Source organism: Sorex fumeus, unplaced genomic scaffold (assembly GCF_029834395.1).
Source record: "Sorex fumeus unplaced genomic scaffold, SorFum_2.1 ptg000024l, whole genome shotgun sequence".
Taxonomy (NCBI): domain Eukaryota; kingdom Metazoa; phylum Chordata; class Mammalia; order Eulipotyphla; family Soricidae; genus Sorex; species Sorex fumeus.
In genome coordinates, this window is record NW_026606081.1 from 2752759 (window position 1) to 2767973 (window position 15215).

General features: G+C 43.9%; 1 protein-coding gene across 2 annotated transcripts in view; it reads right to left on the reverse strand.

Annotated features, from left to right (window-relative positions):
• KLHL2 (kelch like family member 2) overlaps positions 1-15215 on the reverse strand; it is a 95604-nt gene that overhangs the window by 58445 nt on the left and 21944 nt on the right. Inside the window, exons 3-4 of one of the 2 annotated variants that reach the window (XM_056114093.1) lie at positions 9581-9687; positions 271-392 (exon numbers count right to left, since the gene is read on the reverse strand). In XM_056114093.1, coding sequence (XP_055970068.1) covers positions 271-392; positions 9581-9687 — 229 coding nt within the window. Of the gene's footprint in view, positions 1-270; positions 393-9580; positions 9688-15215 lie in introns of those variants that run through there. The other variant, XM_056114094.1, reaches the window with a different exon arrangement.

Genomic DNA, 15215 nt, shown 5'->3' on the forward strand with positions numbered 1-15215 from the left:
ATGAACATAACAGTGTTTTCATGCTGCACAAGTCCTGTTCGGAGAACCAAAAGATCTGAATCTTCTAACTTGAAGAATACAAAAGATACTGAAATCTGAAACATTATTAAAAAGATAATAGGGAGAAGGCTTGAGCATCATTCCAAATGTCTCTTAGAAACACAACTCTAACAACAAATTCTGTCACTTTGGAACAAAATGAACACTGTGTGGGTATGCTCTTCAGATTTAAAAAGCTGGCACAGACAAGAGCTGCGGTGTGGCTCTTACCTGCACGTTCTCTTCTGTAACCTGAATTTCTGCAGTGTAAACATAATCAATGAGCGTCCTCAGGGTCCAGCCATCCACCTCTTTTATTCGCACCCTCTTGGCTCGGCTCTCACTCATCTCACCTGGAACACAAGGACAGAGAGAGATGTTCCATGACTCGCGGTGCAAACAGCCGTGCTGTGACCCACAAATCCATTTTCTCCATTTTCTCACTCCTCACTGCACTCCTCAGACATGACCCGTCATTTCTTGCAGGCCTAAAAGCTGTTCTCAGTAAAGCAGAAAATGTATGTTTGTTACACACTTGTCCCTGAAAATCACTTCTCAACACCGTGAACAGTGTATCCTGCTGCATAATGCATGTAGGCACATTCAGCTTTTTAAATCTGCCTGCGCTTCTGAGCAGCTTGTTTTCTTCTTGGATTTTCACGCATGAAGAGAAGAGCCATGGTGTTATTCCCCACTGGCTCAGGACAATGAGCACTTTGAAAGGAATGCTGGTCAGTTCGATTCCTCCGCCCCTCTCGGAGAGCCCAGCAAGCTACCAAGAGTATCACCACCACACGGCAAAGCCTGGCAAGCTATCCGTAACGTACTTGATATGCCAAACACAGTAACAAGTCTTACGATGGAGATGTTACTGGGCCTGCTTGAGCAAATTGATGAACAACGGGGGGGACAATGACACTGACCACTCAACAACAAACCAGTGTCTGCCATGAGCAATGGACACAGAGGTCTTGCCCTTCAGGGACAGCACAGCCCTCACACAGGAAGAAACGACAATACAAGATGCTCCAGGGAAGGTAGGCAAAAGAGGGATCACACAAGGGTCAGTCCATGGCAAAGGCTTGTCACTGAGGTGACCTAGCTCAAGTTCATTGCTGTTGGTCAGCCGCAATCACTCTACCCTAACGTCGCTTTCTTACCTGATCACTACACAGCTGGATAGCTTTCAGCATCAATGCCTGCTTAAAAAGGCTACAAGACGCTGTCCTAAAACCTACTAAACCAAAAATTTCTTTAGTGAATAAGTCCTCTCTTCTGGAAAGAAACAGAAAGCAGGAAAAAGAAGGGGGAAAAGGAAAAGACTGAAACACTAAACCAAGGAGCTCAGAGAACTAGGGAGAAGGCTTGAGCATGCGAGTTAACGATATAAAATCACCAAGGCATAGGGAGTCAGAAGCAAATGGTGTCAGAAGAAAACTTCCATGAAAAACTCAAAGGGCTGTCTAAGAATGCTGAGTACTATGAGACACCCTGAGCACCAGGTTTGGTTCTGAAATTCATCAGATTTTTAAAAAAGAAGCACGAAAGCCAGTACCGCTATCCCTTTTCCTTCACCTTCATCTGGCATCTCTTAGAAACACAATAGTGGGTACTGAGAGACAGCACAGCAGGCAGGGCTCTTGCCTTGCACACGGCCAGCCTGGGTTTGATCCCCAACACCCCATATGATCCCCTGAGTACTTCCAGGAGTAATTCCGGAGAGCAGAGCTAGGAGTAACCCCTGAGCATCACTGGGCATGGTCCAAAACCCAAAAAATAATAATAAAAAAGAAAAACAAGACAATGGCCTCAAGGTTCCTGGAAAGTTCACTTCTTTTCAGATAGAGCAACTATTTACCGTCAGAAACACCTATGGACATCCATAATCAAACAAAATTCTTTTGCAAACACAAAGCCTTGGAGGAGGAAGAGAAAAAAATAATAGAGAGTAACATACATTCGAGTGTATGCTTTCCTGGAGCTGATCTGACAAGATCTCAGAAAGAAGCTATTCGGAGAGCAAAAATATCTCAGAATTACCCTGCAACTCCTCAGGGGAGAGAAACCACCACTGGTTTTACAAGGAAAGAGAGAGGTAATGAGGAAGAGGTACATCTGCCTCCGCCACAGGAGGGCGGGAGCCTAGGCTAGTGTCTGCTGCTACAGCACGAAACCGACTGAAGAAAGGAGCAGGCAAAGACTTGGCAAGGGAACTGCACCCACTCATCAACAGATCAACTTTCCCTTTCAGGGTCTTGAAGAGAGACAGACAGGGTCTGCGTCATCTGGAAGCTCTTCTTCACTTTAAGTTAAGATCCTCTGCTGAATTCCACTTGGAGTTCAGACAAAATCTTTCTGATTTAGACAAAACCCATTCAAAGTGCAAAGTGCTAGATGGCTGGTGGCACAAAAATATAAAGCCATGCATCTCAACGTCAAGGAGCAAATTCAACCCTCAGCACTGTCTGACTCGGGTTAGAGGAAAACCTGACTTTCACTCACATAGGTCCTCTGCCAAGCAGTTTTTTAAATATAGTTTTCTTAGGTATTGCTCTAAGAGCTACTCAGTTAAGAACAGATTACTACTGTGTCACTTTCTAATGTTCTCTCCCCAGAAAATTGTGTCTACTTCTAACAAATTCAACTTCAATCTTACACTACTTACAAACGTCTTCATATTAACTGGAGATTTATCCACAGAACTGAGCTTTCACAGGAGGAAGGGTGGGGAGGAGCCCCTGGGACATGGGTGGAAGGAAGCAACACTCAGTGATGGGTGTGGTGCTGGAATGATGGATGCACGAAAAGGATGATTCACAGCATTGTCAGTCCCAGGATAAATTATTAAAAACAGATTTTAAAGAAAAGTCCTTTAAAAAGAAAAACTGAAAAATTTAAATGTCTTCATCTTCATTGTTCATATTGATAAAAACATTAACAAAATTGCTTGCCAAAGGTTGTATTAATAGTTTAAACATTCCAACACCAGCTAAGAAGAAAAGTGCATACTGGAAAGTGCTATCAAATCTATTTATACCAAATCTTAGCTGTGATTTATCACCTCAGCTACTTCCCTTTGCTTTATTTATAGTGCTTTTGAAGCCGTATGGTTTTGTAATATTTACTTAAGTGACACATATCAAGAAGCTCTTCTGTGGGGGCCAGAGAGATAGTATAGTGGGTAGGGTACTTATCTTCCATGCGGTGACTTGGGTTCAACCCCTGGTACCACATATGGTTCCCTGAGCCCAACCAAGAGTGATCCCTGAGCACAGAGCCAGAAGGAAGCTCTGATCCCCATAAGGAGAATCCAAACAAACAAAAGCAGCTATCTTGTGACAGGGTTTATCATGGATTATTTTTCACTTCCTGGAAGACTATTATTTTGAGCCTGAGGAACTGCCTCTATGGCAGACAATTTCCCCCATACTCTCTCTCTATTTTGGGGCATTATGGTTTGCAATACAGATACTGAGAGGCCATCATGTTTTGGTCCTCTATCTACTTTCAGCACACATCTCCCATCCCAAAAAGTCCCTCCAACCATCACTGACTTAGTGACCCCTTCTCTATTCCCGCTGTCTTCTCATGCATAGGCTTTTATCCAGTTCAAGAACTGAATATGCAAACACTAAGATCCATTTCACTTAAAAAAAAGTTCTACCCATTTCACTTAAAAAATCAAAAAATTCAAATTTTTTAGCTATTCTTTAACACATAAAGGTAAAAAGGTAAAGGCCCTCCCGTTGATCGTCAATTTGCTCGAGCGGGCCCAATAACGTCTCCATTGGAGACTTTGTTGTTACTGTGTCTGGCATATCGAATACTCTCGGTAGCTTGCCGGGCTCTCCGAGAGGGGCGGAGGAATCAAACTCGGGTCGGCCATGTTGGCCGCGTGTAAGGCGAAATCCCTACCCGCTGTGCTACACATAAAGATATAAGGGAAAAACATAAACTATATACAGAGGCTTTTATTACTTGGCATTGGATGATAAATTTATCACTCCTCAAGATCTCCTAGATACCTATTCTAATCATTTTTGCCCCTACGTACATGATTACCAGTCTTGGACTGCTAAAAAGAGACTTTCAGATACATTCTAGCAACCTGAACCAGATGGTCCTGCCAACCCCAACTTATTGTGGTAATAGTACCTAATACCCCAACTCCACAACTGATCCACATTCAGCCTACTGACTGAATTCCACTGCCACTCTGAGTCTAGTCTGGATAACACAGAATGCCTCCCTCGTTCCTATGAAAGAACAAAGGAGAAGGACTAAAAGGAAGATTTAAAATGTTTGGTTTACAAACATGATTGCCACTCAATGCCTCTTTTGCAAACCACAACACCCAAAAGGAGAGAGAGAACAGAGGGGAATGCCCTGCCACAGAGGCAGGGTGGGATGGGGGGCTGGGGGCTGGGACGGGATACTGGGATCCTTGGTGGTGGGAAATGAGCACTGGTGGAGGGATGGGTATTTGAACATTGTATAACTGAAACCCAAGCACAAAATGTATAAGTCTACAACTGTACCTCATGGTGTCTCACTAATAAAAATTAAAATGTTTGGTCTACTCTGGTAAGCATCTTGCATTCAGGAAGGGATTCAATCTTCAAAAAACAGATAAAACCTGTTTACTGAGGTGAACAGGGAACAACAATGAAGGAAGCAGAGCCTTATCATTTTCTCAATGCACTCAACATGCTCAGGCAAGATAACTTTCCTGTAGCCAAGGCCTTGGAACTTATGCCCTTCGTTCACATCCCATTTCATTTTCTTCACAGCACGCACTAATATAGGGCTGGAGCGATAGCACAGTGGAAGGGCATTTGCCTTGCACGCAGCCAGCCTCGAGGACCCAGGTTCGATTCCTCTGCCCCTCTTGCAGAGCCTGGCAAGCTACCAAGAGTATCCCACCAGCACAGCAAAGCCTGGCAAGCTACCCTCAAGTATTCAATATGCCAAACACAGTAACAAGACTCACAATGGAGATGTTAGTGTCCACTTGCTCCAGCAAACGATGAACAACAGGAAGACAGTGCTACAGGACAGTGCTACAGTGTTACTCAAAAAAAAACTGTCCATGTGTTCACTCTATCTTCTCCTCAACCCAACAGACTAAGATTTCTTCAAGGAATAGTGCCTAGCACACACCGCAAACAAATGCTCAAGTAGGGATCAGAGCAATAATGGGGGGTCAGGGCATTTGCCTTGCACACGGCCAACCAGGCATCCATCCAGGCATCCCTATGGTCCCCCAAGCCCACCAGCGATCCCTGAACACAGAGCCAGAAGTAACCCTGAACACCACCAGGTATGGCCCTGAAAAATAGGCTTCAATCAGTACTTCAAAATCAATGGAAGCACATATCTTTTATACAACTTGGAAAAAACCTCACAATCAAATGATAATCTACTTCTTTTCTATTCCAACTTATCTTAATAGTTTGTGTTCAATATGACAAAAGAAATCATAAAAAGCACATACAAGAGAGAAAAATAGGGTAACAACCTGTATTTCCCACTAGCTATCAGGTATTTTAGCCGATGACGTGAAATAAGCCCCAAAAGTACTCGCAAGGGTCCTTTATAAGCGCCATGTGTGTATTAAATAAGTAATCTAAAAACAAAGGAACCCAATTTGATGTATTATTTCTCAAGCACCAGTTAAACCACCTGGCCTTGCTCGAAATAGTCTCCGACTTCACAAAGTAAAAACCTGTGACTCCACCACGGAATTACTTTTCATCTCCCCTTCTATAAACAAATACTTGAAACTATGATGAGTAACAGAATTCTTTTTTTAGATAATGTAATTTGAATGAAAAATTCACCTACAGCTTACAGAGGATTAAGGACAGGGGCCAAAAAAAGAACATCAGCATGTTATTCAGTTCCTAAAAGATGAATCATGGGAAAACAAAAGAGGTGACAGGTAATGCTCGTTACTGCAAACCCTGCTCACTATCTACTGGGCAAGAAGGCTGCAACGCACACAGCGTTAATGGGATGGAAACAGGCAAAGGGCCATTTAAGTATGTGCATGTGTGTATTTATACATGCATACACACATATACACATAAATACACATACATGTATGCTTGTGTGCATTGCTTATTATAATCGAATCCAGGGCATCATACAAATAAGTCCTGCATGTCTTCTATGAGTTCAGGGCTATAGACCCCCTACTATATTCTTTAGAACATTTAACAGGCCTCATATCAAGAAAATAGATTTAAAGATACAATGGATGCATGTTCTAGCACACAAAGTGAAAATACATGAACTAACTAGAACAAATCTCCTTCTCCTCCCTAGCAAACTATTTCAAAAATAGGAAACAGTGCAAAAATTGCCAGGAGATAAACAGCTATCACTAAAGAAACATAAGAGTCTCAGTAAGAAGCACAAGAAAAGCTGGCTGTTCAACGTCATTGATCACAATGGAAATGCAAATTAAAATTATAAGAGAGCTGAAGAGAGAGTACAGTCAGTAGGGTGCCTGCCTTGCACGTAACAGATCCAGGTTTAATCCCAGGCACTATATATGGTCCAGTAGACCCACCAGGAGTAATCTCTGAATGTGGAGCCAGCAGTGAGCCCTGAGCACTACTGCTGTACCCATAAGCAATAAATAAGTAATAAATATTTCACTAGCATTGGCTTTTTTGAAACAGTTTCATCGAATGTCATTCTTTCAAATCATGTCCCCAAGTTGCCTCACATCCCACTGCTATCCTATCCTTCCCAATTTCCAGATTCTTTTTTTTTTTATTTTTGGTGGGGTGGGGTAAGGGGGACAGTTGGGGCCATACCCAGCAATGCTCAGCACTTACTCCTGGCTCTGTACTCAAGGATCACTCCTGGTAGGGCTCTGGATCCCCATTTTTTTGAATGCTGTTTGGTTAACAGCAAGACTACAATTAGCTGCAAAGTGAGGGGCCTCCATATCTTCTCTACTCCCCAAACACTATGCCTTTTTCATTCCCTCCATGTTGCTTTCTGGGCTCACGGACATCCCTGCAAACCCGGTAGGTTCAGGAAATGCCAAATCCCTTTTTCTCATGGGACCTAACATGGTCCTCACCATCGACACTGCTGCTCCCGTCACACAGACCTTTCGCACATTAGTTGGTATTTCAAGGACACACACCTCCACCTTCCCAACTACAAGGGAAAGAATGCAATGGGACATTTGCTTATGCTGTTTTTGTATTCCTTGAGTTCGTGATTTCTAAAATAGAAGTGTGTACACACACACACACACACACACGGGTGCGCATTTGCTTTCATTTTACTAGTTTGGCAGCAGATATAAGAGTATACATAAATTAGCATTCATGTTCTTTCTTGTTTGTTTATTGAATCGACGTGAGATACACAGTTACAAAATTGCTCATGATAGGGTTTCAATCACACAATATTCCAACACCCATCTCTCCACCAGTGTAATTTTCCCACCACCAACGTCCTCTCTCTCTCTCTCCAACACACACACACACACACACCTGCCCCTCCCCCGTTCTCTCCTTTTGGGTATTATGCCATATGCCATTATGGTTTATGCTCTTTTTGTCTGATGGTTTACTGTGGTTTAATGCTCTCTTTCTGGACATTATACCCAGAGGCAGTAGAAACAAGGGTCGGGAGGATTGCTTCCTGGTTGGAAGCCTGCCTCAAGTGCTGGGGGAGAAGGCAGTTTGGACAGAGAAGAGACCACTATGACAATGATAGTTGGAAATGATCACCCTGGATAAGAACTGCATGCTCAAAGTACAAAAAGGAACAAATGTGATAACCTCTCAGTTAACCTCTCAGTTTGCAATCTACACTGAAAAACATATTTTGTTTTTAAAAAGGAAGACATCATTTTCTTCTTCTTTTAAAATGGAATCACTGTGAACTACAGCATGATGTGAAATTACTTAAAACTGAGTTTCAGGTGTACAATATTCCAACATCAATTCCTTCACCACTGTCCATTTCCCTCCACGAATGTCCCCAGTTTTCCTCCTGCCCCAATCTGCCACCATAGCAGGCACTTTCTTCTGTTTTTTTCTTCCTTTTAGGCACTGCGGTTTTGTAAATATTCTTTGACTTGAAAAAGTAAAAATCTAAACCTGCGAATAAACCAGCCTATTTCCTTATATTTCCAAATCAAAATAGACATCTCTGGTCACAGTAACACTGGACGAAGCATATCTCAAGACCACTTGGGAGACTAGGAGATGATTCGGTGGCAAAAAGCCAAACAAACAAAAAACCCACCTTTTAGATGTGAGGTTGGATGCCCAGCGCTACCCACAGTTCTAGCTGCTCTGCAGCTGACCGCGGGGTCCCAAGAAAGGCACAATCTCAGGCTGCATCGACCCGAGCATCCAACTCCAATACGCAAGCCCAGCCTGCCCCACAACCAAAAGCTCTGCAAGCGTCTCTGCCAGGTAAGTGGACCCTGGAAGCACACATGGGGTCCCTGCAGAGGCCAGGTAGCAAAAAAACCAGAATGTGCGTGAACACAACTGAGAATGGGGCTCCCTCCCACGCAAGCGGGCTAGTTTAAGCCCCATGAGTGAAAGAGCTCAAGCCCTGGTGAGCACAGACAAGTAGGCAGCATCCCTCCGCTTGAGCCGCACAGCCAAGGGCCAGCACATCAAGCAAGGGATGGGGAATAAGAAAATGAAAACAGATCTCTTTTCCAAATCACCTGAGACAGAACCAAAGAGATTATTATAGCGGGTAAGGTGCGTGCCCAGCCCACGGCGACCTAGGTTCGATCCTGGCATCTGAGTGATTCCTGAGCACAGAGACAGGGGTATCACGGGGTGTGCACTACCACACACCTCCCAAAATTACGTAAGTCCACAGAAAATAGTAAAAGTACCCCTTGGTATCGAAATAATAAATGGCCATGAGCTGTTATCAGTGGCAAATTGACAAACCGAAACAGTATCTTAAATGTAAAGGAGAAAAACAAAGCCGACGCTTCGGAGCACATGAATGTACAACAGCATGCCACATGATCAACATGAAAAACAGAGAAGAGTCTGGAACAAAGCAGAAGCATTTTCCTATAGAGAAGGGCCCATGATGACAATGACGGTTGAAAAGGATCGCTCCGCTCTGGATGGAGACACGTGCTGAAGGCAGACAAAGGACCAAACATGATGGCCTCATGGTATCTGTATTGCAAACCATAATGCCCAATGAGGAGGGGGAGAGCGTGGAGCTGGGGAGGGAGACGGGGAGGGAGAGTGTTTACCATAGAGGCGGGCTGGGGGTGGGGAGGTGTGGCAGAAGGGATGAGAGGGCATATTGGTGGTGGGAATGTGCACTGGTGGAGGGATGGGTGTTGGAACATTATATGACTGAAACTCTATCATGAAAGCTTTGTAACTGTATCTCACAGTGATTCAACAAACAAATAAATAAAAGAAGCATTTTTCTTCCATTATAATACTTATTTTCACAAAAGTGAAATGTTTGCGGAAGAAATTTTTATTCTGAAGATACTCTTAAACAAATGATTTCTTACCTGTAAACATGGCATGAAAATAAGGACTACAGGCAGCCAGCACCACTCTATGAGCAGAGATTTCCATGTCTTCAGCCACAATTGTGACATCGCAGAGCAAATTTTGACTGTTCAGAGAGTAAAAAAAGGGAAAAAAAAATTAACGATGCTAATAATAACTGCTTTGCACATACAGTGAAAATCATTACATTAAAAGCCCGCTCGTCTGCAGTTAAAAACTAGCAATCACCAACGGGACTCCCAAACAAGAAGCACAGGACAAATAGTTGTGACCTGCATTGGTCCTCACCTAGAACCTGGCTATTGCTTAACACAGAATCCTTACAAACCTCATTATTGATTTCTGTTTTTTTTTCTTTTCGGGTCACACCCAGCGATGCTCAGGGATTAATCCTGGCTCTGCACTCAGGAATTACTCCTCGCGGTGCTTGGGGGACCACATGGGATGCCAGGGATTGAATTCGGGTCGGCCGCATGCAAGGCAAAGGCCCTACCTGCTGTACTATAGCCCGGGCCCCATTACTGATTTCTTAACTGAAGAGAAATTACTAGCAGCAAGCCATCAATGGACTGCACAAGGGGAGGCTTGTGAATGAAGAACATCATCTACGGGAGCAAGAGGGAGCTAAGGAAGAAGCTGGGCAGCAAGAAGACCCCCCTCGTATGTGTGAAGGGCCCTGGACTCAACGTCTGGGCCCTGCCAAAGGAAATCACAACACAGAAGGAGCGACATGTGTCAGTGTGACACTAAGATGAAGGCAAAACAAAACACGCCCAAAAAACCCAAACACACACAGGGGCCCAAGTGAGAGTACACTGGACAGGGCACTTGCCAGGTACCCGGCCAGCCCAAGGTTCAATCGGTGAAAGCCCATATAGTCCCCTGCTCCATAATCAGAACACTTTATCAATGCAAATTATTTCATTCCTCAGTGCCAGAGAGGTAACTGTACAGCGAGCAGGGCACTTGCCTTGCACCCTGCTGAACCACATTCAAGCACCACATTTGATCCCCTGAGCATTGGCAGGAGTGACCAGGTACACAAGCCAGGAGTTAGCCCTGAGCACTGCCAGGTGTGACCCAAAAACAAACGAAAAAAGTTTTTTCATTACTCCAGACAAGAAAATGCCATACATATATTTTGATTCTAATTTCTTATGTTGTATTGCCACAAACAAGTTTTTAAAAAGAGTCGACTACCTTAAAGCCAACACAATTCAACAAGACATAATTATACCTCTAATTCTAATCTAACCTCATTCATTTGAAACACGTGCTGGGAGCCTGAGAGGTGGCACAGAGGGTAAGGTGCTCACTTTGCAGATGCCTGACCAGGTTTAATCCCTGGAACTACGTATGGTTCCCTGATCCCTACCAGGGGTCATCCCTGAGCACAACTAGGTATGATCCCCGCATCCCCCACTCATAAAAAAAAAAAAAATTTAAATAAATATAGTGAACACTGTTCATCCTCTACAAAAACTAGTAGTTGAGATTCTAAGGCCATCACAAAACAACTTTTCTTTTTTTTTTTAATTTTTTTTCTTTTAATGAATACCGTGAGATGCAGTTGCAGACTTAAAAACTTGCATGATTATGTTTCAGCCATACAATACAGAACCTTTCCTGTCCAGAAACAATAACCGAGAGGTGGCTGATGCTTATTCCTGAGCAAGCAAGCCGACCCTGACCTAATCCCATCGCTGGCAGTCATGCCATCAGTGGTGACTGAGGCAGGCACAGCCAAGGGATGGGCTCTGTGACTTGCCGTACCCCACAGCGCTCACCCTGTTTACCAGATGACTGCCTACTTTTGTGACTTCCCAGCAGCTTACAAGCGACTCTCACACATGCTGGACCGATCTTTGAACATGCCCACTCCAGCACACCACTCAGAAGTTTTTCCTGTACCCGAACTGTCTAAAATCCTACTGGCATCGATTTTCCTTCCCTTCCAGGGAAACTGAAAACTATGACGACTCGCATTCCGCAGCCTCACTGCTCCACCCTTTGGCATAAGGCGGGCTCATTCAGCCACTTCAGTGACACATGATGCTGTCTGAAACGCCCGGCGGGGCACATGGGAGAGCCTTGAGAGATGCCACGATGTCACTCATTCAGGATTCCTCCGGATCAAATTGGTCAAGTCTATAATCTGTTCTGTATCACTGTAGCACTGTCCTCCCGTTGTTCGTCGATTTGCTCGAGCGGGCCCAGTAACCCCTTGTGAGACTTGTTGTTACTGTGTTTGGCACGTCAAACACGTCACGGGGAGCTTGCCAGGCTCTGCCGTGTGAGCGAAATACTCTCAGTAGCTTTCCGGGCTCTCCGAGAGGGGCAGAGGAATCAAACCAGGCTCGGCCAGGCCAGTGGCTTGCAAAGCAAACGCCCTACCGCTGTGCTATCGCTCCAGCCCTAATCTGTTCTAAGAATATATTAAGGATTCTGAAATACCATGAATTTGTGAACCCCACAAACCGCTAGGCGAGTGATGGCAGTGTTTCAAAGGATGCCGATCTCCGAAGACCTGTGCGTGTTCTATGAACCCCAGCTTCATGAGTTCAGAGCTGGGAAAGTCAGGGTTAAAGAGCGATACACAGTCATTAAGTTCCTGCTAGTGGCAACAACAGGACCTCAACTACCGGAGGCTGGAGCCATGTCATTTTGGAATAACTGGAAACAAAGGGGAGGACCGTCGCCAGCACAGGGCTATCCAGGTGTTCCTATGGGAACCAGCGGCCCTGGACACAACTCAGGCACGAGTTAATGCAGCATTATGGCCTCTCCCTTTTGTCAGTAATCCTTCTTGGTTCTCTAATTTCAAGATGGAACGTGAGTGGAATTACATTTGAACACCTCAAAATCACATAATTAATTACATTCAGCTTCAATTACAATTATCCATTGATCCAAACCACCTATTATAACACCTGCTGGCTGTCACTTGCATAATTAGCTCGGCCTTACTGGTTGCTTGGTTAACTAGAACACTGCCAAGCTGGGACACAGCCACACTGTGGGTGAGGTCACAAGATGTGGAAGGGCCACTTCACAAATCAAAGACAAAGTTTCAGTGTTCAATATTTAAACCTTTTTGTCTTCAACAATAACATATTTTGAAATGGCACTCAAAGACAGAAACCAACCTTCTTATCTTTCAGTCAAGGTGTTTATATTAAATCTGACCGTTACCTCTTTCCAAATGTGCATATTCCCAAGCTGAGTGTCATCTGAAGGAAGAAACGACTAGAAATGAAAAGTCGGACAATAAAAATAAGGAAACTCAGATTTGGAGCAAGCATACAGTTAGTTAGGTGCTTGCCTCACAAGTAGCTGACCTGAGATCTAACCCTGGTACCCCATATGGTTTCCTGAGCCTGCCAGGAGTGAACCCTACGTGCAGAACCAGAAATAAGCCCAGAGCGCCAACAGGTGTGGCCCAAATATCAAAAAATAAAAGTAAACATTAAAATCACGAAAAACTCTTTAAAAAAATTTAAAAATCTTGTTTCAGTAGCTCATATCCAAAGTGAGTTGTATAGTGAGTTTGGGGGGTTATCTGAATTATAACGGAGAGTACAAAGTCCTCAGAAGAGTGGAATAAAGTTGTTACTTAGCAACATTTTGCTCATTCGATGAATTCATTCATCAAATATCCCAAGAGCCCAGACACCAAACACTAGGCCAAAAGAAATTAATGTTCAAGAAAGCAAGACATTTATAACTGAGTAGAAAGAACATGTGACTGTAAGATAAACATATAACTCGCAACAGGCAGTGTGGGGGATTTGAGACCGCTCAAGAGACCAAGTCCAACATGAATAGGATGCTTTGGAAACACGTAAAACTCAAATGGCAGGAAAAAGAAACCTCCTAAATTACGTGATATCATGAAAACTGGTCCCTCTCAGAGAAAAGAAATGCTTGAAAATGAATGAAAAGATTTGTGCATAATCCAAGACAATTTTAAGTTTCTTGATGTAAAAGAAAAGACTTGCTAAGACTGAAATGTCAATCGCTGCTGTGTACACACCCTCTTTGAGATCTTAATGTGACACCAAGAACTTCAATTATCAAAAATAGTAAGTCAGGACGGACAAAAGAATTTACTTCCTACTGGAGTGGAGGTGGTTAAGATTAGATGCCACCTTTCTTCCTCAGGAACTGGGTACAATCTGGAGGAAGCTCCTGCCACACAGAGCAGAAGCAGAGTAGCAGTCCAGGTGCAAGGCTGGTGAGATGAGCCAGAGGCCAGAAATCACATACCAAACGTCAAAGAGGGAATGGTATTAGATGTAGAGATCAAAACACGGAGAGCAAGACAGAAAAATAAATGAGGAAAGAGGTCAGAAGTCAAGGAAGTCAAAACTTCATCAAGAAATGAGGCTGTTGGGCTGGAGAGCTGGATCATAGGGTAAGGTGCTGGTCCTGCACTTGGTCCACCTGCGTTCAATCACCAGCACCACACACAGTCCCTCATGCCCCACTAGGAGTGATTCCTGAGTTCAGAGCCGAAGTAAACCCTGAGTATAACAAGGTGTGGCCCCCAAAAGAGAAGTGAGGGTGACCCTATGTGCTCCTCGGAATTTACTCCTTCCTCACTGTTTTAAAGGTGAAAGGCTCCCATACTGTTTACTGCTGATGTAACCAAGTCAGAAATACTCAAACCTCTGAAAACTCTGACCATGTTGTGAACACTTGACGACAAACGTTGGGGCTCTTTCTTCTCCTCTATAACCATAGTGGTTTGAATTTGAATCTGTGGCAGATAAGAACACAGAAAACCAAGATACTGGGTTTAATAAAGATTTGCCAGCATATTAACATTCTTGAACATCAGCACAACCCCTCAACAATTTTAATTTGTACCTGCTGAGATGTTCACACAAGGAGAAGTGACGTCAGTCGAGGGTCCTGGGGAGTGGGGTTAGCAGGAAAACCTACAATATTCAGTGATTTACAAAGACTTTAAATGCAACAGGATCCCAAGAACAGAGAATTGACCATTTCAGACAGAAAAGAGATAGAATGACAGTGAAAAACAACAAAACAGAGACACAAGAAGACAATGGGGGAAATCACGCCACTGTGTGTAGAAAGAGAAGGTAACATCTCCACATCTGAGGAGCTTACAAGAACATCTCGTCAGGGGTGAGAGGAGGAGATGAAAAGAGTTAGTGAAAACCAAGTGAAAGAAGCTCTGAGGGACAGAAGAGAGCTTCTGTGGCGAGGGCCAGGGCGCAGAGATGAGGGAGTTAAAGGCCTGCAGCCAGGAACCAGTACTGCAGATAAAAGCAGGACTGTCTGCACAAGGCACAAAAGGAGCCATGGGGGAAAGAGGAATACGGCAGAAAAAGAAAAGATGTACAAAGGAAACCTCCAGGCCAAAAATACTTTTTTTGAACTCGGTGAACTGAATCTTGAGATAGTCTGAGCTATCATCATTTCAAAGAAAAAAGGAAAATCTTCTGATGTCAGAGGGTGCACTGAAGGCTAAGCGTGGAGTCGCGCAGCATCTCACATGTGGTGAGCAACATGGTGGCTGGCTGGGCGGCTGAATTCATTTACTACTATCTGTGCTTCACGTTCTTTGAAATGTTTAACGATTCCATCCATTAAACACTACTTAAAAAG